The 23,664-nt window shown below is 42.5% G+C and overlaps 1 protein-coding gene across 2 annotated transcripts in view; it reads left to right on the top strand.

Moving 5' to 3' along the window:
• Positions 1–23,664, top strand: part of PDXDC1 (pyridoxal dependent decarboxylase domain containing 1) — a 43,379-nt gene that overhangs the window by 11,133 nt on the left and 8,582 nt on the right. For both annotated transcript variants that reach the window (XM_083711494.1, XM_083711493.1), the window contains exons 2-16: positions 7,336–7,409; positions 8,551–8,616; positions 9,292–9,375; positions 10,757–10,903; positions 11,411–11,600; positions 13,182–13,250; positions 13,334–13,412; positions 14,484–14,568; positions 15,720–15,768; positions 15,951–16,052; positions 16,206–16,331; positions 19,111–19,161; positions 20,103–20,166; positions 21,687–21,763; positions 23,406–23,511. In XM_083711494.1, coding sequence (XP_083567620.1) covers positions 7,336–7,409; positions 8,551–8,616; positions 9,292–9,375; positions 10,757–10,903; positions 11,411–11,600; positions 13,182–13,250; positions 13,334–13,412; positions 14,484–14,568; positions 15,720–15,768; positions 15,951–16,052; positions 16,206–16,331; positions 19,111–19,161; positions 20,103–20,166; positions 21,687–21,763; positions 23,406–23,511 — 1,369 coding nt within the window. The remainder of the gene's footprint in view (positions 1–7,335; positions 7,410–8,550; positions 8,617–9,291; positions 9,376–10,756; positions 10,904–11,410; positions 11,601–13,181; positions 13,251–13,333; positions 13,413–14,483; positions 14,569–15,719; positions 15,769–15,950; positions 16,053–16,205; positions 16,332–19,110; positions 19,162–20,102; positions 20,167–21,686; positions 21,764–23,405; positions 23,512–23,664) is intronic.

The raw sequence follows: 23,664 nt of genomic DNA, 5'->3' as shown, positions 1-23,664 counted from the left end.
GCATGGAACAGGGCCACTGTTGGCTGTCCCCTGGGGAGAGGGGACATGACCTGGAGAGGACTGCAGACTCTGCAAAATCCCAAGGGCTGAACAGAGATAATTGGAGGGCCACATTTGGGAACAGATGAGGTTCCCTGACCCCTGCTTTAAAAAGTACCCCTGTTAGAACTCAGAAGTTTCTGTCGCCTTGCTTTGTGAGTCATTCTTTAGAAATGTTTCTGGGGCAGCTTCTTTCTAGCACAATAAACCTGTGGAAACAAGAGCAGCTGTTGGATTGTGGCAGAGACCAGTTCAACATGTCACCAGGGAACTGGAGGGAATAATTGTACTAGTACAACCAGACATCCTTACTGTTTTTCTGCAATATTTCTCATGTTTGTGTAGCTATATATAGAATAGATAATCTTACATACCATACTCAAGCAGAGAAAATCCAGGTGTTGTACCTAGTGTGGTGTTCTAAGGCAGGATTTAAAAGATGCTGCTGATTTTTATTTTCAAGGCCACATGAGGGACCTTGGTGCTCATCACACATTTTGCTCTCTTTAACATATGCACAAACACACATAAAAAGCTTGCACCTGCTGCACTTGTGTTTCTGGGCCAGGTTCAATGGTATTGCATTAATTTGTAATGATAACATCTTCAGGCGCCCTTCATCCTTTGTCTGCCTGTCCGACCATTGAGATCTTTGGAGGAAGACTTCATAGTCCTCCATGAGCTGTGCACAGGGTTGAACTGCGTGCTGCTTACAAATCTACACTCAAAGTGAACTACAGATTAATGAGAGATACTAACTTAAAATTGACCAGCATGAGTGAAGAAAAAACCTGGTTCTAAGCAACCACCAAATGCTCCTGCCTTACAAGTTAAAACCGTGAAGACTGAGAAATAAACAATTATCACAAAGCTGAGCATGGTAGAATATATTTTTATTTATATAAAGAACTTGCTATTAATAATTTGTTCCAAGTTGGACACTCTTGCCTATCTATTGCAAGTGAGCTAGAGATCCATCTTCTTCGTGCCCTAAAGTAGTGAACGTTCAGACAATTACATTCAGAGTCTCCTATGTTTTAACAGCTTTTGGAGTGACTCTGTTTGAAAGCCGTTTGGACCAAAGAGTAACAGAAATGTGACTGTAGCTCTGGATTCTGAAGGATTAGAGATACTTCAGGAGTACTCAGCTTAAGAAATGAAAATTCAATTGCCAGTTGATATAGTGGGATATTTCCCCCATTAACATTAGGTCTGTTACCTGCTTAAATAATTCTGGGTGCATCTAATGGGTTGATCTAAAAATACGTGTAAAAGCCATCATGCTGAGGATAAAAGCATACTTCTATGTTTATTTTGGGGGGATATGGAGCAGCTCTAATTAACAGGAAGTGTACTGTCATTATGGAATCAAGTTTCAAACAAACTTGTTTATCCACATTTGCAGAGGCCAAGGTTCTTTGGTGGGGTGGGTAGCAAGTTAGCATGCCCTCTACTGCCACTGCTGATGCCTTTCTTAGCTGGTGCAATTCTAAGCATATCCTATTTCAGTGCTGAATTCTGGAATGTCTAGTGGGGGGGGCGACATTCTTGATGGGTGAATTGCAGGGACCGCAACCATGGAGAGCTGAGTTAGGTAGGGTAATGCCACAAGTCTGTTGCCCAGAAGCCCCGGAAACCATAGAGCTGGATCCCCTGAAATTGATGGAGGAGGTGGCAATGCATTGGTGGGACATCACTTTTTGCAGGCATAGCCATGGAACCCACTGAGCAGTCTCTAGGAAGCCGTCACTGTGCCATCCAGTCTACTAACTCAGCAACAGCATCGCCATAGTTGTGTTGCTTGCCCACTTTTTTATAACTTTAGGATATTTGTAGCCTGCGTTTCAATATATGCAAAATTCCACAGCAGTTGAGTTGACAATAAAACATGGGTTGGCTGAGATGTGAGTGACTTCTTTGTCCTCCCATCCACCAATAATGTACGTGTGAACACAGACATAACAATTTTACTCCATAGGGAGTGACATACTGCAGGCATTATTGTCTGAAACTTACCTATCTTGACCTTGTGTATGTTTGAGAAATTGGTTTTTAAAAAACTGAATTGAATTTGCCATTCTGTCCTGACCACCCAAATCAATATGGCTGATGGAGGGTGGGGGACCTTTGAGGTATCTTCCTTTTAATAATAATAAAGTTCAAATCTCCATTGGTCCAGGTGAATTAATCCATTTTAGGACATTTTCTCCTATAAGGAAACTGGTGTGTTCAAAGCTGCTTACTGTTTTCACAGCACTTGCTGTCTCGTGAAAAAAAAATGCTTTGATGTCATAGGTTGAGACTCTTTCTGGGTTCTTTCTTTCTGTTATTCCCACAACATCATGATAGTTTTTGTTGGAAAAAAACTGATGGATGAATCTTTTTAAAAAGTACTCTGTGTAACAAGGAAGTAGAAGCAAGTATAATGAAATAGCAGTACATTTGTAAATACATTTTAAACAAATAAGGAATTGTTTTAGTGTGTATATGTGTGTATATAAGAAGGGGGATTATACTAATTTATCTTAAAAATATCAGGATGTTGTAATAACAAAAAGAGCCTCAAACCATGGCATCAAAGCATTTAATAATAAATAAAAATCTTAGAGGAATTTGTATAAAACTAATGTATGACAGTCACACGCATACAGTTTCTTGTCCTGCACACACACAAGCAACATACACACACAGAAACAGCCACTACTTGCAACTGTACTTTGTAAAATATGCCTGTGCGGAATTACCTATAGGCATATTGCATTCTAATTCCTACATTGAAGAGCTTTCTGTATAGAACTTTGTGATAAGTGAAGCAGACTTGAGTTGAAAACAAAACTTGTCTGGCTAGATTGCAAACCAGCTAATTGGTATCTTGCTGGCATTCTCAGCATAGGAGAAAGGGCGTTAAAAGTACAGAATGGAGATCCACTGTGGATTTGATGGGTGAAATGAAAGAAGAGGTGATGCATTGTGGTGTAGTGGTTAAGAGCGGTAGACTTGTAATCTGGTGAACTGGGTTCGCGTCTCCGCTCCTCCACATGCAGCTGCTGCGTGAGCTTGGGCTAGTCACACTTCTTTGAAGTCTCTCAGTCCCACTCACCTCACAGAGTGTTTGTTGTGGGGGAGGAAGGGAAAGGAAAATGTTAGCCGGTTTGAGACTCCTTCGGGTAGTGATAAAGTGGGATATCAAATCCAAACTCCTCCTCTTCTTCTACTTCCACATATTTGTTCTTAAGGAAAGCATTTGGCTCTATTAAGTCTTTTACGGGATAGTGAATGGAAGAGGAAGCTTCAGGAGAAATAATGAGGAAAGGGGACTGTGAGAACAGGTTGATCATTGGACTCTTAGCTTTATATGCTATTTATTTGTATTTTTATCCCATTCTTCCTCCAAAGCAGTTGATCTTTGGACTTAACTTACATGCTATTTATTTGTATTTTTATCTCATCCTTCCTCCAAAGAGCTCAGGACAGCATTCATGGCTCTCTCACATTAACTTTGTGAGGTAGGATTGGCTGAGAGATAGTGTCTGGTCCACAGTCACTCAGTGAGCTTCATGGCTGAGTTGCCCTGATTCTAGTCTGACTCTCAGGACACTTGCAAATCTTCACATTGCAGTCTCTCACTAACAGCCATTATACAGCAATCAACCCAGGTTTACCACCAAACATGCACAAGTGTTTTCAGACACCTGTTGTGTTGCAGTGTTACTTCACATTTTGCAGTGAGAACATTTTTAATGTGTAAAGGTGTACGTCTACAATATGTACTATGTTGAAAGGTCCTACGAATCACCCCAGGTAAATAATTATTATGGTTGTCTGGCTGCTGTTACTGCTGCTGCTGCTTCTTGTTGTTAGGTATATCACTGGCTAACTGTCTAAGTTAGGTGGTTGATGTTTCTTTAATGTGAGCTCATGAATGATTAGGAAGTACTGTAGCTGGGAGATTTCCATTGAGAGTTAATCAGAGCTTTGATAAAATGGCACATACATTTATAGAAAGGGCTGATATAGGTTAGGGGTATGTGCACTTGTATGTTTGCAGGTCACATCCACAATATGCATTTAAAGTACATTGCTTCCCCCAAAGAATCTGGAGAGCTGTAGGTTGTTACGGGTGCTGGGAATTGTAGTACTCTGTGGGGCAAACGGCAACCCTCAGGATTCTTTGGAGGAAGTCATGTGCTTTAAAATGTATGGAGTTAAAGTGATCAGAGAGCAAGTGAGAGATGGAGGAAAGACTGGAAGTGTCTTCAGGTGCAGAGTGCCTCCCTATGGCGATCTTACATGAGGCCGCACAGGGGTGGGGAAACTTCTTTGGCCCATGCCCAGATCTTAATCTCCCTGACCACTAGCGGGCCAAATTTGGCAGGTGGGTATGGTTGTCTACCTGTCAGTCACCTGATGTCATAGTGACATCAGGTGATGCCCCACTTTGAAACCCTGATTGTCTGGACTTCTAAACACGATGCAGGGCTTTCAAACAGCCCTTTGTAAACATTCCTGTGCTCTGGAGATATGTACAAAGGGCTTTCAAATAGTCCCCATGATGCTGCTTCAGACTTCATCATGAAGGCTGTTTGAAAGGCTCCATTGCACTTTGAAGTCCTGAAAACTGGGGTTTCAAATCACAGCGCTGGGAGGAACATTCTGTTTCTATTGAAAGGAAACTGCTTCACCCTACTTGAGCAAGGCACATTCCTACTGCTCATCAGCTGGTGGGTGGGTGGGGGAACACCTTGCTCCAGAAAAGGAATTAATTGGGAGATCACTTTAAGCTCCCACTTGTTTCTTTGAAACCACACCTACTCATTTACACGTGATGTCATACATGTCAGGTACACGGCAGATAGCTGTGGCTTCCAGAAAATGGCCGGAAGGAACAGACCTACTCCCTAGCAGGTGTGCATGCCACTTGTTTCTTTGTAAGTTCCACCTGTATATTTGCATATCCCCAGTTCTATCTCATTTCACTGAAAGCACTGCTCCCCTGAAACTTCTCACTGCTCTCAATCCCATTGTCTTTTTCATTCTTCGAGGCCAACATGGCAACAGTTTGTTTCAGAGTGTGCACATGCATGCTTGTATAATTACATTTTCCATAAAGGCTATTGTTCGTAATATTCTTAATGTAAAACTTATTTTTTTTGTAATCAAGCCATGCTATTGTTTTCATCATTGAGATGACTTCAGGATTCTGGGGCAGGTTGTATTTTAAGGCATTGCACATAGCCTTTGAATATTTTATCATGTTGGAAAACTGGTAGAAGTTGATGTAAAGTTTTGCCAGTGGTACTACCAAAAGGTTTTCAAAGATGACAGTGTAAAAAGGTGTGGTCAATGGTGCAATCTTCCACATTTTTACTTTTGACGTCAATCTCGTTGTGTATATTGTGGGTTACTTCTAGATACTGCAACCTTAGCATGTGTGTATAAATACCTGGAAATATACACTTTATAGCATTCTTGCTTCTGGTTGGCTGTAGTATAAAAAGATTGCTGGACTAGATGGACTGTGGTCTGAAGATTGTTCTTATGCTCTTCATTTGGGCAGTTGTCTAAAACCCAGTCCCATGATCTGTTCCAGATGCTGAACATTTGATAAAGCAACTCCTTCTTTCATTTCAGTGGAAGGCATTAAACCGCATGTTGCATAGGCGTGTTCAGTGGAAATGGGAGCACCACAAAGTTAGGAACTCCAAATAAATAGACTCTCTGGTTTTTACCTTGAAACTGAACCCACAAGGAATCATTCTCACATCAGTGATTGATCATCTGGTGAGAGGAGCACTTGCAAGCAGGGAGAGATTAATTTGGATCCTTTGGGAGTTCGGCCTTCCACTTGGAGTATCTTGATAATAGATGCCTACAGACCATTGGGAATAAACTTCCTAGAGCTTCTGCAACCAAGCAATGCATTACAGCATCTGTAAAATGCTATCTCTCTGCTGTCATTTTAAAAACTGGATTAAAACCCTAGAACTAATGAAGAAATTTGCCACTGTGCCAATCATATGAGGAAAGAGGAGTCACACCATTTGTTCAAGCTTATGTTTGGCTTCCTGAAAGCCTTATCTGATTTGTATATTACAGTTGTTGACTCAGCTCTCCCTTTCATAAATGTGCAAAGGTTGCTACAGGTTCACCTTCAAGTGTCTCAGGTACCACACGCCACCTGCTAATCTGAAGTATACACAATAATTAGGCGGATGTGTTACCATGGCTTCATTTTAACTTCTGCGTGCAATCATATTCACTTTGGGCCTGTTTCCCTTACAGTGAATTGTCATATTGTAGAACATTTTTCTCATTTTGGATATTTTGGATATTTTCTTTTCCGGAGCACCAGGCCACATAACAAATGCTTCCGACACTTGGAACCAATTTGTACATTATGAATTGGCCCTGTATGAATAGGCATTCTCACAAATGGCTTGCTCACATGAGTGGTGGAAACATTGAAGAGGAGCTTAAGGAACTTGCAGCAGCAGCAGCTTGTATAACTCAGTTGTAGTCCAGCAACATCCGGAGGACCACAGATTCCCCATCCTTGTTCTATAAACGAGGGTTTCCAATCCCTAGCATACCTTGCTCATGGAAGCCATTGTTGCATCTTTTGTGAGTGAGCTTCTTTGGTACTGCACTGCTCTTGCAAATAAACCATTTATGTGAGTAGATACTCATTTATCAGAACATCCACAGCCTAATAGAGGTCATGGCTTAGGGGTAGAGCACATGCTATGTTTGCCAAAGGTCCTAGATTCAATCAGTGGCATTTCACTGCAGGGCTGGGAAAATAGACTTGCCTGAAACTCACTCCCAGTCAACAGAAGATGATTCTAAGCTTGATGGACCAATGTTCTGACTCTTTATAAGGCAACTTCCTGTAGCGAGGATAACCAGTCACTAAAGAACTTTGTTTTTCATTTCTGGACAGAAGAAACTTCCTGGAATGAAAAAAGGGATGTTGGATTTGTAGGCCTGAGCTTTTCGGACGTTTGGAGGACAGGCATCTCAAAGAGCCTCTGCCTGAGTGGCCACCAAGACATGTAATTCTTGGAAGTAGAAGTGGGCTTGTATGACTTTGGCTTTGTTCAGATGTAATAGAATTCCATGGTTCCCTGTGGTGAGGTCCTGCTATCACAATCCTTGGGCTCAGGTGCTCCTCCTTCACACACAAGTGGAGAAAATTAACCCTTTCTCAGAACATTAATGCAATTAATGCTATTGGCTTGATTTATGCCATATTGGTGTGTTAAAAAGCTAACATAAATATTATTATTTTGATAACAGATGGTTGACCCTACCTTAGCAGAAATGGGGAAGAATCTTAACGAGGCGATGAAGATGTTGGAAGACAATCAAAGGTACCTACTAATATCAGCATTGAAGAACATTCAGGAGTATTAGAAAGACATCATTGCTGATAAGTCTTCTGCTCAGTCCAGCAAAGCCTATTGTTGTAGTTGCAATAACAAAATCCCCTTTTGATTTTGTAATGAGCAATTAGATTTGTCATTGAAGGACAGCAGTTGTGCTCCCCTGACCATGTCCCGTGATTAGAGGAAGCAGCAAGATAGACATTGCATTCCTAACACTTCACACAACCTGAAAGCAGCTTCATAGGATGGGGTGATTTTCATTGGGACCACAGAATGGGTACAAAGGGTTAAAATAAAAAAAGTCTACATCCCTGTGCATCATAGTTCTGATCCACCCTCTCCACACCTGCTACATACTGTTTATAAAAGAGGCAGGCAAATGCCAAGTTTTTATTATCTTATATAGTTTGGCCCTGCATGAGAACCACTGAGAACTCACACAGCCTCACTTGCTCATCTCTGGTCCAGGTGTTCAGTCTTCGTGGTGCAGTATGAAAGAACTCTGGCAGCTGGCCAAGACAAAAATCCCATTGCATTTATGGTGGGTTAGGTTGCTTTGCATATATGCCTAGTCTAGAATTTCCCTTTAAGTTTACATTTAACTGTTCTAAAGACAACAGGTGTTTCATATTGCAGGTTCCCCACCCCAACCCCAACCCCAGGTTTTATAGTTAGGAGAAAATGATTATTGTATTGCATAGGATGTGAGGAATAATTAAACTGGCTTCTGTTGTAGCAGCTAGATTGGAAGCACTCAAGAAAATACAAGTGATCTGTAGGTCATAAACCTTAAGCTTTTTTAAAAAATAATAATAATCACATCTACAAATTGTCAATAGGTAGTGTTGTATTTCCTGTTTTGAAGTTCATTTTATATGGCAAATTGTCTGCTGACAAATCTTTTAAACAATATTTGATCATTTTAAATACCTGCTTTAGTCATTTCTTTCAGTCGGCGTTTAACCTTTAACAGCCCATTAGAACAGATCAGGTTCAGCACTTTAGAAACTACTGAACTACTGAAAAAATGAATGGCTTTTCCTTTGAAATCAAGTTGTGGTGGAAATTTTGTGTGGCTTAACCAAAGGCAGGATTTAAACATCTCACTGTGGTATTTTCAAACTAGGAAAGTAGAGGAAGAAAACGAAAAAAAGTATACAAGGAAAGATATTCCTGGACCACTTCAAGGCAGGTGAGTAACATGATCATGAATAATGATTTTATATTGTATCCTTTTTCTTCCCATGCTATGCATACAGAAGGTCTCAGGTTCCGTTCCTGACATTTCCAGATCTCAGGCACTAGGGCTTGGGGAGAAACCTTGCTTGGAAGGTCAGGGTAGACAATATTTCACCAAACGGACCATTGGTATGTGTAAGGCAGCCACATATATCTAGCCTACAAGCTGCCAAGAATACACTTAACCAGGGTGTTCTCATTCAGTAGATTGTATTGGCAGAGTGGCATAAGCAAGGAGACTAGTCCCCTGTCAGCCGCAGCAAAACACAGTCTCTTATTTGTGCACTTTGGTACTTTTGCCACACCATTCAAATCAGTCATTTAATTTACTCGCTCAACTAACCTGCCAATAATGCATTGCACAAATAAAATGGCTTCAGTGGATTGTGCTCCTTGTGGTTTTCTTAACAGTGAGTCAGGGGTAAAGGAAAATAACCATTGATGATTTCTTTTTCCAAGTCCCTGGAATGTATTTACATTGTGTTTCTAGAGAAATCATAATCTACATTATTATTTCAGAGTTCACGGTGCATTTCTAGACAAAATATTAAAAGCCTCTCAACAAATTACCGAAAAAACTATGGTGATGCATTGGTACATCATTTTTGCTTTCTTTTTCTCCCCTTAGTGGACAAGACATGGTGAGCATTCTCCAGTTAGTTCAGAACCTTATGCATGGAGATGAGGAGGAGGAATCATTGCAGTCTTACCGGTAAACAATTGTACATGTTGGTTTGGACCCAAAGGTGTTCTGCTTGCAGGAGCAGCTGTCTTACATGTGCTGCTAGACTGTTGCATGAGAAAAACTGAAAGCACATGTAGTAATATTCCTCCACCTGCTACATCATACGTATGACCTCTTGGAACAAGCAGCGGCATAAGAGCAGCTTACCTGTTATAGCTCTTACGTGAGCTTTCAGTCAGTGTTTATGGAATGATGCCATTTTACTTTCCACTCATAGTTATTGGGATTAATAATAATAACAAAGTTTTCCTTTATTATTAAATTCATAACTTATTTAAACCTATTTATATCAGGGAACACAAGAAGACACACTTAATTAAAGGCTTTGTATATTCCTGATACAATAGATACTCAGATAAAGCAAAGATTCATTTTTTTTTTCCAGACTGCTCTCTCTTAAAGAGATACGTGCTTTGCTTCATTACATTATTAATGGGAATTTACATGCAGCATGAAATAATTTCTGCTTTGGTGGCCCCATTTCTTCAGATTGCCTGTATCTTTCAGAAAACTGAATTGATGACAATATGAACAATCTGAATCTTTCAGGAAAGAGATTCTAAGTGGACTGCAAGCCTAAATTTCTGCTGGAAATAGCTCTTTCTGTGGAAATGGCTGCAGCTCAGTGATAGACCATAAGCTTTACATGCAGAAGTTCCCAGGTTCTACCCATGGTATCTCCAAGTAGATTTGGAGAATATTTCTGTCCGAAACCCAGAGGTAGCTCATGATGGCAGAGGCGTAGAGGCACTGGACGGCCACTGCTGCTAATGTGGAGCTCCCCTGATCTCATTGCTGCTGATTTTCCTGTCCCAAAGAGTGCACCACTGCTGCCCATGGGAGCATGTCACTGCCTCCTCCACCACCACCACCTGCCCATGAGCCACAGCTGCTGAACCCTGGAGAGCTGTTGCTGGTCAGTTCAGGCAGCTGCTTACATCCTGCCTTTCCAATAAAACGTTCAAGGCATCTTGCAGTGCAGCCTTAGCATACAATGAAAGATTAACCAATAACATTAAAAAAAAAACCCACAGGGACAGCAAGTAAGATAGCTTAAAATCAGATGCCTGTCTAAAAAGAAAGCTCTTCACAGAGCAGCAGAGGAACACACAAGGGGAGCTGTTTTATTGGCTTTAAATATTGTATCAGTTTTAAAATTTTTGTCATACATCTCTTTGGGATATTCACAATATCAATATTTGAAATACAAATACGGCTTAAACCCGAGTTCCAGGGAAATCAACGCATGACCTATTTTCAGAGGTTTTCAGAAGGATTTGCTGAGCAAAAATGAGACGCATGTTTTCTGCAACATTGGTGGTCGTTCTAATGTGTTTCTGGCTTGCAGGCTTCAGAACGTTGGAGAACAGGGTCACATGGCTCTTTTAGGACACAGCCTGGCAGCTTACATCTCTGTGTTGGACAGAGAGAGGCTCAGAAAGCTCACATCCAGGATCCTTTCTGACACTACACTGTGGCTGTGCAGACTTTTCAGGTATCCTGCATTATGAATGACTTGATTATAAACATTACAGTAAAAAAAAACCAAAAAACATTCTGAGTTATAATCCCAAATATATTAAAATGATACAGCCAGTTGGAGTGGCAGTTTTGAAGGTGTGAGGCAGCCAAGGTATTCAATGACTGCACAAACCTTAACTTCTCCTGTGTGAAACTGCAGCCATTGAGAGGTAGTTGGACTCCAGCTCACATCAGCCACGGCTAGCATGGTCAGGAATGATAGGGGTTTCAGTCCAAAAACATTAGGAGGACCATGGATTCCTGACCCCCTGCTTACTTGAATCTTATTCTGGACAAATAAGTGAACCTTTTTATGCGACTGTTCTGTTCAATTTAAGTCGAAGGACAATAACTCCCCCCCCCCCCCCTTTGAGCATTCAGAGTAGAAAGTGTCTTCCATTTCTGCAGAATTGTAATGTTTGGTAAGTGAACTGGTGCCTTTTCTGTAAGCTCATATTTACGTAATAATTTCTCTTAACAGGTTTGAAAATGGGTCAGCGTATTACCATGAAGATGACCGTGAGGGCCTTTTAAAAGTCTGCAGACTCGTGATTCACTCTCGCTACGAAGACTATACAACTGAAGGCTTTAATGTGCTGTATAACAAGCAGCCTGTTATATACATTAGCTCTGCAGCCAGAGCAGGCTTGGGACAAGCTCTCTGCAATCAGGTAAAATGGAACTTTTGGAGTCTTATCTGTAAGTGACACTTTCTTTGTCATGTTGTCCCCTTAGCTGGTTTCATTATGCATCTATACTTTCTGTTGAAATATCCTTGCATCTGTGAAATAAACTTGTCTCTCTTACTCACATTCAGATGGTATCCTTTTATTCTGATGTCCTGTTGTTGCAGAGTGTTATAGCTGAGGGAACTCTGAAGGTTATTTAGCCTGCCTGCCTACATTCACATAGAATGTTCTGTATTCCACCTAGTATGACCGCAACCCTGCATACAGTTTGGCTTCAGTGGGATTTAACTCACCTGACTGGATGCAGAATTGCAGCCTATATCTTATCCAAGTTAAGGTGCTTGCCATTGTACCTACTGATGGGAGCCAGTGTAGTGTAATGAGACCCCTGGTTGACTCTGACTCCAATGTGGATGCCCCCAATTCTTTCAGGCAGGCTCTCGTTTCATTTTTAATTAAGGTGCTCGGCATGTGTTCATCAGTTTAAACTTTTTATGTTGTTCCTTCAAATAAAAATGCTTAGAGGCTGCTTGCGGGGAGTGTGGGGTGGCTTCATAGCTGTCAGAAGGAAGAGCCAATCAGCACTCAGTATAGGCTGCTTATGCTGGAAATGGGAAAAACCGATGGCTTCTGAGCTCAATTCAGTTTGTAAAATTAGACATCTGGCCCCAAAGAGCTGTGCAGTCCACTGGGGGCTTACTGCTCAAGATATAAATAAATATTTTTAAAAATTGTCCAGTGTATCTGAAAAGGTGTGCATGCACACAAAAGCTTATACCCAGAACAAACTTGGTTGGTCTCCAAGGTGCTACTGGACAATTTTTTACTTTTTATTTCGACTGCGTAAGACCAACACGGCTACCTACCTGCTCAAGATACGTATACATAGAACTTAATGACCTCCCTGCTGTAACACACTTTACCTGTGCCAGGTGGTCCTTCTCGCAGATTTCCACGTATGAACCAAGGTTGGGTCCATTGCATTTCAGTTCTTTTTAAACCTCAAAGTTAACGTCAGTGGCAGTTTTCTTTTCCAAATGATAGAGTAGCTCTGTGAGATTGAGGCCTTTCAAGTTGCAAGCTAAACCTGTGTTTTCTCTATTCTGCCGCAGCATACCTCCTCACTTAAATTACACACACATTATACTTCATCAGTTTAGATTTCTCAACTTTACTTTTGTTTACATGTTGAGAAGCATAATAGTGCTTTGACTCCTATCAGAAAGGTTGCCAGCTGGGCATCACAACTGATAAGGCCCATGGCTAGGTCGCCATCTCCTTCCCCACCCACCCCCACAACAGTATCTCTGGCCAGACTGTCACCTACTGGGAAAGGTGGTCCGGCAAGTATTTAGACTCCCAGCCATTTAGGGCTTTATAAATTAGTGGCCTTAACCTGTGTTTAGAAACCGTGCAGATCACGGTGAATGGTTGCAACATGGCTCTGAATAAGCAGATCTGAGATAAGCCCATCTTAGCCTTCTTCAAAAACATGCACAAACATGGAAATCTGAAACGCTCGGATCACATTAGGGATATAACTTCTGTCTCTTCCCTCTGCAGCTTGGTTTGCCTCTTTCCTGCATGTGCCGGGTGCCTTGTAACACCATGTTTGGATCTCAGCATCAGATGGTACGTTTGAGCAGAAGCAGCAGCACACGGCCTTGTTCCATTTGTGTACATAAATAATTGTTTCCTCCTTTGCTTGGTGGCAGGATGTTGCTTTACTGGACAAATTGATTAAGGAGGACATTGACTCTGGAAAGCTACCAATATTGCTAGTGGCCAATGCTGGTAGGTATCTTTAGCAGATGAAATTTGACTACTACTTCCACCTCTCCATGCACTTTCTCACCTACTCCCAAAGAACCTCAAATTTCTAATTTATAGGTAGAATGCTGTTAACTGGCTGCTTTATATCTGAGTTGTCAGGCTTGGTCCTAGTTTTCACGGGGGTAGCTAGCCAGTGTCTGGGCTGTTCCACTTCAGATTTGCGGGTGGGGGCTCCCATGATGGAATGCCCCTCCACACTCACTAACTAAATAACTAAATAACCTGACTATGAAGTCTAGAAGCCTCTCTTCTTTTAAATGAGAGCTAGGATTGTGCCCGCAGCAGAGAGGATGGGAGAGTAGGGAAACCTATGCTTCTCTGAGTTAAACAGGCCTCAGGCACAGGAGTGCTAGCCAGTGCCCAGATGACAGCACCAGGAGTATTCCAAAGGGGGAGAAGCTCCCACTCTGGTCCCTCTCATTGCAACATTAACTGGATTCTGGGTGGGGCCTGCATGCAGCAGCGCAGCTGAGCCACGCACCAAGTCTCAGTAGGGCTGGTTGACCGCACCCTGGCTATTCCTTTCTCCCCACCCCCATATGCTAGGTACAAAAAAGATGTCAGCTGAAGGTGGGGGATCTTGGTTTCCCAAAATTTAGGGCTCAGATGGTCACTGAGTTGCTTGGACAGTTGAAGTGCTCCATGCAAACATGCTTATCAAAATAAAGCCCCCATTTCTGGGCTCCGTACTGTTAAAAAACACACAAGGCTACTGGAGTGTAGCTTGAGGCAGGACAAGCACATCAGGTGGCTGGAAAGGGAAGCCATGCTCTCACGTCTCCACCATGTGTTGACTGGGAGGCAAATATTCCTTAACACAGGAAGCCTGCCCTGGGGCAGTTGTTGCTAAAGGAGTATTGGAAATAGAAAAGACTGAATGCTGCACTACTTACTGTAAAACTTTACTTTGTTGAAATGGAATTCCAACGAATTCTGAGCCTAACAAAGTGCCTAGGAGAAGTTCATGTTAAGTGGCTGCGGCCGTTAGTGACCAATCTTTTTTGCATTTGTTCTTCTTCCCTTTCGATGCAGGTACACCAGGAGCAGGGCACACAGACAAACTTGGGCGACTGAAAGAACTCTGTGAGCAGCACGGCATGTGGCTACATGTCGAAGGGTACAGTGCCATTTTAATGTAATGTTAAGTTGACTAACTGTGCATGAGATCCCCATGAAGGTAAATAACACGTGCACAAGGCCAGGTTTGTGCGTGGTTTTACATCTGACGTCTTCATTAGTCACTCCTCATCCTGAAATACAATCCCCTTTTAAAAATCTCCTAAATTAAAAATAAGTGAAGTGATTGTAAAAAGGGGAAAAGCAATAGACGCCATTGATTAAAAAATTGGGGAGATTTTGATGAGCAGGTTTTCACAGAGCTGTTTCAGGGAGAGTTTTAAAGGACAGTACAGTGCTGTGCAAGAGCTACCTCTGTTGAGAAGAAGGGTTTTACCTGTATTGCCAATGTGCAATGCCATCCCTAAGAAAAGGAGTTTGCCGGACTGCAGCCCACTGAGCATGCATTGTCGCCCCCCCCCCCCATGGCCTGTGGTTCATAAAGACATTCCAAAAAGCCTATTTCGTTACTGTGTATTTGTGGAAAACAGAGTCACGGGAAACTGCTTTGTGCTAAGCCAGACGCTTCTTCTGCGACAGGTTTACAAACTGGAATGAAGTTACAAATGAAGTAGGCAGACAGAAACATTAAAATCTAGCCCTTAACCCAGGGGTAGGCAACCTAAGGCCCATGGGCCACAAGTGGCCCACGGGGGTCATTATCCGGCCCACAAGCCACCCCCGAAGCAAGCTGCCTGCTCAGTGAGTCCCCACGCACTGTGCTAAATTGGTGCAGTGCAGCACGGGGACTTTCTTCTGTGGTGATGGAAATTGTGTCTGTGCATGCGCAGATGCCGAAAATTGCATCTGCACAGACACCCAAAATCACGTCAACACAGACGTCAGAAATCATGTGAATGCGCAATCAAGCCTACGGAGGGATTTCTGCTGGAGTGAACCGGCCCAGGCAAGGTAAACCTTGCCGACCCCTGCCTTAACCGCTAACTGGATTAAAACAAAGTGTCTCTTTCAGATCCAGAATCTTGGAATAAATTCCAGTTTCTACCGCGTTTGCATTAAACATACACATACAGCTTCCCTAAGTACAGAATCATAAAATATTTTAAATGAAACTAAAGTGAAATGTTAGCATTTAGAGAAGGGAAGCAATATCCAGTATAATCTAAAACTGAGTTTTCTTGTTTCTTTCAGGGTGAATTTGGCTACTTTGGCTTTGGGTTATGTCTCGTCATCTGTACTGGTATGTTTCTGCTTTCTTCAGTGTGGGTTTAGGGACTGAATTTATTCTGTCTCTTTTCATACGATTGATCATGATATCCTCCTGAACCAACTGTTCAAGATGGGTTTTAGAAGTGCAGTGGTTTCATTATACCTACAGTCAAGTTGTACTCAAATAATACAACTCTGCTTTCCTTTCTGCAGGCTGCAACCAAATGTGACAGCATGACCCTGACTCTGGGGCCCTGGCTAGGTCTCCCAGCAGTGCCTGCGGTGACTCTTTATAGACATGAGGATCCTTCTTTGGTAAGCTTATTTCTTTGTATATATGCTCATTGCTTGATCCAAAGCACCAAAAGGCTGGCAACCCCTACATTCACCCTGAATTTTTCACATACGATGGAATAACAAATCCAGCAAAAAGTAATGAATGCAAATATGTTGCTGTTTTGTTCACAGTCCTTGGCTGCAGGCTTGACCTCTAGCCAGGCAGTTGAGAAGCTGCGTGCTCTGCCTCTGTGGCTCTCCTTGCAGTACCTTGGACACGATGGGATTGTGGAAAGAATAAAACATTCATCTCAGTTGGTAAGAAGTTGGGCATTGCTTTGGCTCTTGTGCATCTCCATGGATGAGCTGGCATTTCTCGTTTTATGTATATACTGGTGTTACTGCATTCTCAGTCTCCAGCCAAAGAAGAGATGAGTTATTTGTGTGTGTCATATGCACGTGTGAGATGTAGCACAGGATACCTGTAAATGGGTCACAAAAAGTGTTTTTTTTTATTTTATTATCCATCAAAACAGCCATGTAGGGCTGATTTTGGCCAGAGAAACAATGTTAGGAAAGGAGATTTTAAGTTTTCCTGCACACACCTTTGTCCTGATCTGAATTCCTCCAAGTAGCTATTGGCCCTCTTTGGGGGCAGGGCAGAGGGAAGAAAATACAGCTGAGTGCTTTTTGTTTAAAGAGAAATCCCCAGTGGAGATAACAGAGACTTTGGAGGGGGGAGTAGGGCTTTAGATTGGGGAAATGATGCAAACAAAGACATTTAAAGACCCATCTTCATATGCTGTTGCTCCATTCAAAACTAGGGTCTTTGACAGCTGCTTTGAAGTAAGTTTGTTGAAGCACAGAAATCTAATCATAGGTCCGTCACATAATTTACCTGAGTCTTGTAATATAATGATTCACTATTTGAAGGAGGCAGCTGACCAAACATTTATGCTCTACAGCTTCTCCATGTTCCCAAGGAGAAACCGAGGTGGTGCAGCGGAGAAGGGCTTGATTGGCAAACTCCAAATGGTCGCTTATATATGAGCTTCCAGTAGAGGAAGTCTTTTACAGGCTTCGTTTAATTGTTTGCCAACCCTCTGGTGGTGAGAGCGTGAAACAGTTGACACATCTTGTCACCAGTTCGGAAAGACGTTGGCCACTGCCTTCCTGTGTTTGGGGCCTTGCCCTTTTGATCATGGGCCTGCATGCTGCAGTGACTCACCGCTGTGCGTTTTCCCAAGGCACTTCCTGTCATAAAAGGTGTCAGGAAGTAGGGCTGACATCAGCAGGATTTTTTCCTTTTAGTTGCTGCTATTTTCTGTATTGTTTTAAATGGCCTCTTAGCTGTTTCTGTTGTATTCTGTACAGCACCTCTGAGATGTGGGTGGGCTGTGATTAATAAATGAACAATCAGGCACTTGCTGAGCCTTGGCAGAGGGGCTGCTGCTTATCACCCCCTGCCTCTTGTGCTGCAGCCTCACTCCTCCTTGCTTTGCTGTCTGCTCATCTGCCTTCCCCAAATGGTAAAGCAACAGCAAGACCAAAGAGAACATGCAGGAGCAGGAGCAGCAGCCTCCACTTGCCTTGTGGAGCAGTGGGGCAGATTGGGACCTGAAGAGGAAGAGCAAGGGATTGGGCAGGGGTGGCAGTGGGAAGGAGGAGGAGAGAGGGGCTGGGTGGACCCTCTTAAGGCATCTTGTCCCAAAAGCCCCAAGAGTCAACCCTGATGGAAAACCCCAGCTGATGGAGGCGGGGGCGAGTGTTGGCCATATACCTCATTGTTTTTAGCTGCTTGGTGAATCATTTTCAGTCCCATGCCGCCTCCCCACCACATCTCTAAAAGCTGTTTTTTAAAAAAAGCCTGATCAGGCCTTCCTTGTTTTCTGCCTTTCCTTGGTTTTGGAAGTGGTCTGTATTATTCTTGCTGCTTGGAGACAGTGCTTCTGTTATCCCACTGGCATTAGTGTGTGATGTGCACCCTTACCAGTATATTCAGTTATCACTGTTTAAGGGATGTGCTATTCCCACTTATACTCATGACAGTTGCATGTACTTGGGTGCATACGCGTTGTCCTTTTTAATGAGCACTGGGTGAGCATCTTACGTATTTTATATTGCCATTTGTTTTATATATTTTTTCTGGTTTCAGTTTGCTTGTCTTTGATTTCTTCTGTCAAGTCAACTTGAAATGCCGCCTTATGTATTAAGTGGCTGAGAAATGTTAATAATGATGATGATCCGTAATACAGTGGTATCTCTGGTTGCGGATGGGATCTGTTCTGGAGCTCCGGTTGGATCCTGAGGTTTTCGCTACCGGAGGGGCTTGTGCGCATGCGTGCAGCGCAGTAGAGCGCTTCAGCACATGCGCGCACAGCGAAACCCGAAAAAATACTTCCAGGTTTGCCGTGTTCGCATCCTGAAGTTTACGTAACCAGAGGGCTATGTAACGCAAGGTACTACTGTACTTAAGGGGTGTCCTCATCAGAACCCTCAGAAACCACCCTTTGCGTATGCAATAATTGACCACAAGCCAGTAGAGGTGAACAGTTTGTGTTGCTAAGGAACGCATCATCCTAGGAAGACTGTGAATATTGCTCTGCTTTTTAATAATTTAATTGATTCTTAGAAAATCTTCATGCTGCAGCTTTCAGGCTTCCCAACAGGGGCCATTTAGGAAGCTTTTATAGGTGGCTGCAAGAGCAGCTTACTTGTCTTTCGACCAGGGGGAAGTGGTGGTGTTGGAATACTTCATGATGGCTTGAGGCGCTTTTAAATTAAAGCAGCTAAAGGCAAATTCATGTTGCCATTTATCATTTTATGTTGCAATTTTTTAAAAAGTGTGAAGCGCTTTAGGATCTTGATTTCAACCTCACAAGGACTCGTTGAGCAAATTTGTTGTTGTTCCATTTACAGATGAAGGAGGGACCACTAAGACTAGTCTGCGTCTTAGATTGATTCTGGCTTGCCACTACATATTTAAGTCTTGATCGAGCTGTCACACCCATCAAGAATTTAATGAGTTTTGTAATGCTTATGTAGTTGTTGTTTGTTTAATCTCTTTCCCGCTCCCAACTTTCATCTACTCTTTTAGAGTCAACGGCTGCTGGAAAACTTGAAGAATCAGGATTTTATTAAAACCTCAGTAAGTTTTCCTTTTGCACTTTAATTTTTTTTAAACAATAGCAACAATATATTAAGCCTGCAACCCACCCTACATTCCTGTTTCAGCTTAGGAAAAGTGGTCTTGTATACATAGTACAATGACAACAGTAGCAGACCTTGAGGTCTCAGATTTCAGCGGTGCCCTGTGCGACGCCAAAATTTGGCGCCCCTCCCTGCCTCTCATGCTCCATTGCAAATCATAGTTGCAACGACCCTGCAGCGCCCCTGAGGCCCGACACCCAGTGCAACTGAACTGGTCATACTTCCCTAAATCCACCTTTGGTGACAGATTTTAGAAAAAAATCCAACGCAAACAGGCACAGCCTCCTAACGAATCTGGACAGTTGTGTAAAGAAGTATGTTTGAAACCTTCTGTGATTCTTTGCCTGCATAAACTGAGCTGTGGGTCTGGGATAATAACACCTGGCATACGTGGGAGGTATTTTACCACCTTGGGGAATTCAGTGGGTCTTACACTTGGGAAAATGCTGATTGGATTGCAGCCTTGGTTTTTATATTTTACTTTATCACATTTATAGCTTACCTTTCTTCCAGGAAGCTCAAGGGTGGCATATTTTCTTGGTCCCGATTTTATCCTCACAACAACTCTTGAGTTAGGTTAGGCTGCGAGATGGTGACAGGCCCCAGGTCACCCAGGGAGTTCCATGGCTCAGCAGGGATTTGAACCCTGGTCTCCCAGATCCTAGTCCAACCCTGTAAACCAGTATGCCACATAGGCTGGCTGTCTTTCAAATCTGATATCTTGGTTCTCTTGCCATTTGAATGTTAGCACTAATGCCAGATGTGGTAATGACATGGCCCCTAGAGAATTAATTTTCTGTACACAGCCTTAAGATGCTCTCACAACATTTTGGAACGTGGGTTTTATTATTTTTTTCCCCTGAATGTCCCATTTCCAAGGTTGAAGATGAACTTAGCTCTCCTGTGGTGGTATTTAAGTTTTCCCCAGAACTGTCCCCTATAGGTGAGTAGAGTTCAGTGAAAATACATTATAATCACAGATAACATTGCTTTTGTTGATTTTTATTATGAACACGTTTGAAATTTGAATTCTTATAAAAGAGATCTGTTTGACTAAAATAATAGCAAACGCAAGTTCTTTCATTTTTTTGGAGGGGTGTTAACATCAGTATTGAACTTAAGACCCTATTTTTGAAGTTTAGTCATCTGTATTCCCCCCCACAATACTCTCCTTCCTTGGAAGTTTTAAGCAGAGGCTGGGTGGCCATCTGTCATGGATGCTTAAACTGAGATTCCTGAAATGCAGGGGGTTGGACTTGATGAGCCTTGGGGTCCCTTCCAACTCTACAATTCTATTACTCTCCCCCCCGCCAGCTTTTCTTCAAAGGTGCTTCAGCGGCTGCAGCTTTGAACAGAGGACTATTTCCCTACCATAAAAGTCTGGGTTTTTTTAAAAAGCAGATTTGTTGTTGAATCCACTTTAATTCTGCAAACCCAAGAGTTGTAGCCAACTAAGTTTAATTCAGAGTACACCCACTGAAATTAATAGACCTAAATATGTATGCCTTGCTCATTAATTTCAGTGAGAAGAACTGCTCTGAGAATAACTACTGTTGGGAACAACCCTACATTTCTGATTTGGATTTGAATCCTTCCCACAAAATACTGACAGTCTGGAGGGCACTTCAAAGGCAGGATACAACTGTAACAGTAGCAGATCCGTGTCATTTAATCACTTGCTAAAAGTTCAGATAAATACAACTGTCTTCCTAGGGCAAATATTTGGCAACTTGTATCCTGTGGGTGTTTCCTTTCTAATATGCAAAATTAAAGTGGGTGGTTGTCTTCTTTTTCTAATGGTAAGCTTCAAGCACAGCATTTTTACATGCATTACAGAGAATTTTGACTCTGGAGCATAAAAAGGAATGAAAATACAATTTACTGTAGAAACAGTTAAGAGGTAATTCTTAAGATATGGTTTGAAAACACACAGGTTCTCTTTTTGCTACAGAAAATAAAGGAACACTAGTTGGGGCAACTAATACGTGCAACCTGTACCCAGTTTTAGTCATACTCAGAGTAGACCTATTAAAATGAATGGGCCATAATTTCAGTGGGTCTACTCTGAGTATGACTTGGCTGGTTACAGCCCATAAATGTCAGAGCTCCCCCCAATCTCATGCATTATTCCTGTTGACAATTCCTGTCACATTTTCGCATTCAAAGCTGCCATAAGTCTCTTGTAAATTTAGATTATGTGTGGTTTCAAATCAGACTCAGGTCAAGCATTTGTTACGACTAGTGCATCAAAGTGCTGAACATGTTGTGCTTCAAAACTTAAACCTTCCAAACTTACCTTCTTGGTTCCATGTCCAAAAAGTGCATTATATAAAATATGAAGATATGAATGTTCACTTCTGTATCAATTCAAGGGAGAAAAGTAGGATGAATGAATTATTCTTTAGCCTTTGCCAAAACTTTTTTAACCCAGGAAATTCAGTTTCCCTTTTTCTTTGAATTCAGATCATATGTTACATTCTGCCCAAACACCTACAATTACTGGCAATGAGAGATACATTTGTGATACTTTTAATCAGTGGGTAAGTATTCTTCCTTATCTCTTCATAGGCATGCCACGCATTGGTCAATCAAACATTTTAAGTATAATCACTGGCCCCTTTGTGCAGAGGAAAACAATCCCAATACACGCAGCTTATGTCAGGTCTTTCGTCTGACAAGCATTTCATTTGAACGGCTTAAGTGGGTTCTAAAATTTACTGATTCAGTGCAGGAGCAGCTGCTATATTGTCCCAAAGGCATAGGCAAACTCGGCCCTCCAGATGTTTTGGGACTACAGTTCCCATCAATCCTGACCACTTGTCCTGCTAGCTAGGGATCATGGGAGTTGTAGGCCAAAAACATCTGGAGGGCCGAGTTTACCTATGCCTGGTCTTATAGTGTTACAACAGAGCATAGACATGGAAGCAGCTCTTGGTGGCATGGCCTTGATTGACTGAGTTTACTTATATGCTTCTTTTTCAAAAAGAGCTGTGCCCATAGCAGCTTACAGGCTCGTTTTCTGTGCCCTCAATTATTGTGTTAATCTTCCCCATGAGGTCACGCTGCTCTTGGGAGCGGTACATTCCACCTGGTCAGCTTTCTGAACTTGGGGCTCAGAATAGCTAAGCCTTTTTTCTCCAGTTGCGTGCACAAGCAGCCTGATTCCGAACAGGCTTTTAGAGAGAAGATGGTTGATGGTCAAGATTCCTAAGGCAGAAACTAGGGGGACAGACCAAAGCATGATGCAGCACCACTCGCAGAAGCTTAGCAGATCTGGAGGCTCATGCGTTACTTGGGTGGGAATCCCATGTACATTACCGTGAGCAGAGAGGCCCACATTTTTGTGACTGGCCGCAGTAGCCAAGCAGAACATTGTGGTTGCCTCTTCCTTCCCTTTTGGTGGTGTGGCTTTCAAGGCACATCTGCTGAATTGGAACCCTGCATGGTATGCTCCCAGGTGGAACCAAGGGCATGGTCTCTTTGACCCTGGGGAATTAGTTCTGAGCCTTAGAGCTGATTTATATTGAAACAAGAAGATTAAACATAAAGCAGTGCCTAATGTTTTTTGTTATATTTTTGTTATATTTTCATGTATGTAAAATACCTTCCTATTGGGTTTTTCTAGCTGCTGTAACGTTATTTGCTTTTTTATTATTTATTTATTTATTTAAAAAAGCTAAGCTGGGACCAAGGAAGCTCTGCCTATCTTTCTCATGGGAAAAGGAGGCACAGAGCTTGCCCATCCTTCTGTCCCACAACTTTCCATGACCAAGCAGCAGCCAAGGAACACTGCTGCCCGCCCCCACTTCTCTGCTTCTGGAGTAAGAAAGGCTAGCAGACTGCATGGCCAAGGCATGCAGCAGCCAAACTACCCCAGCCTTCCTTATAACTCCAGGGATGCAGAAAGAGTGGGGATTGCTTTGTGGTTGCTGGAAAGACAGAGACACACACAGAGAGACACACACACAGATATACACACCCTGCTATTCTGAGGCTGGGAAGATGGCTAAGACTCCTTGAGCTGAGCAAAAACCACAACAGAAACTAAGCAATGTGGAGCAAAAAAGGGGGACTGACTGGGAGTACTACATAGGTAGATGAGAGAGAAAAAGGGGAGGAGTAAATAAGTTATGAATAATGGGTGATCAGTAACACCCCTTTAATCTTGCTTTGTCTCATCAGCTGGGAGAGCAGTTGTCTCAGTTGGTGCCTGCCAGTGGTGTTGACTTGGTAGAACTGGAGGATGAAGGCGCTTGTGTGCGTTTTAGCCCATTAATGACTTCTGCAGGTAACTGGACGCATTTGACTAATTTTTTTGGGGGGGGGGGAGTTGTTGCTATCCATATACAGGCAGTGACCATTTCCACAGGGGGGTTCCGTTCTTGACCATTGGCGAAGTGCTGCTAAGTGCCCCCCACTCTGTTACACCCTGTTCTACCCT

This window comes from Podarcis gaigeae, assembly GCF_964106915.1.
Source record: "Podarcis gaigeae genome assembly, chromosome: 14".
NCBI lineage: Eukaryota > Metazoa > Chordata > Lepidosauria > Squamata > Lacertidae > Podarcis > Podarcis gaigeae.
This window is presented reverse-complemented; position numbering and strand designations above follow the sequence as displayed.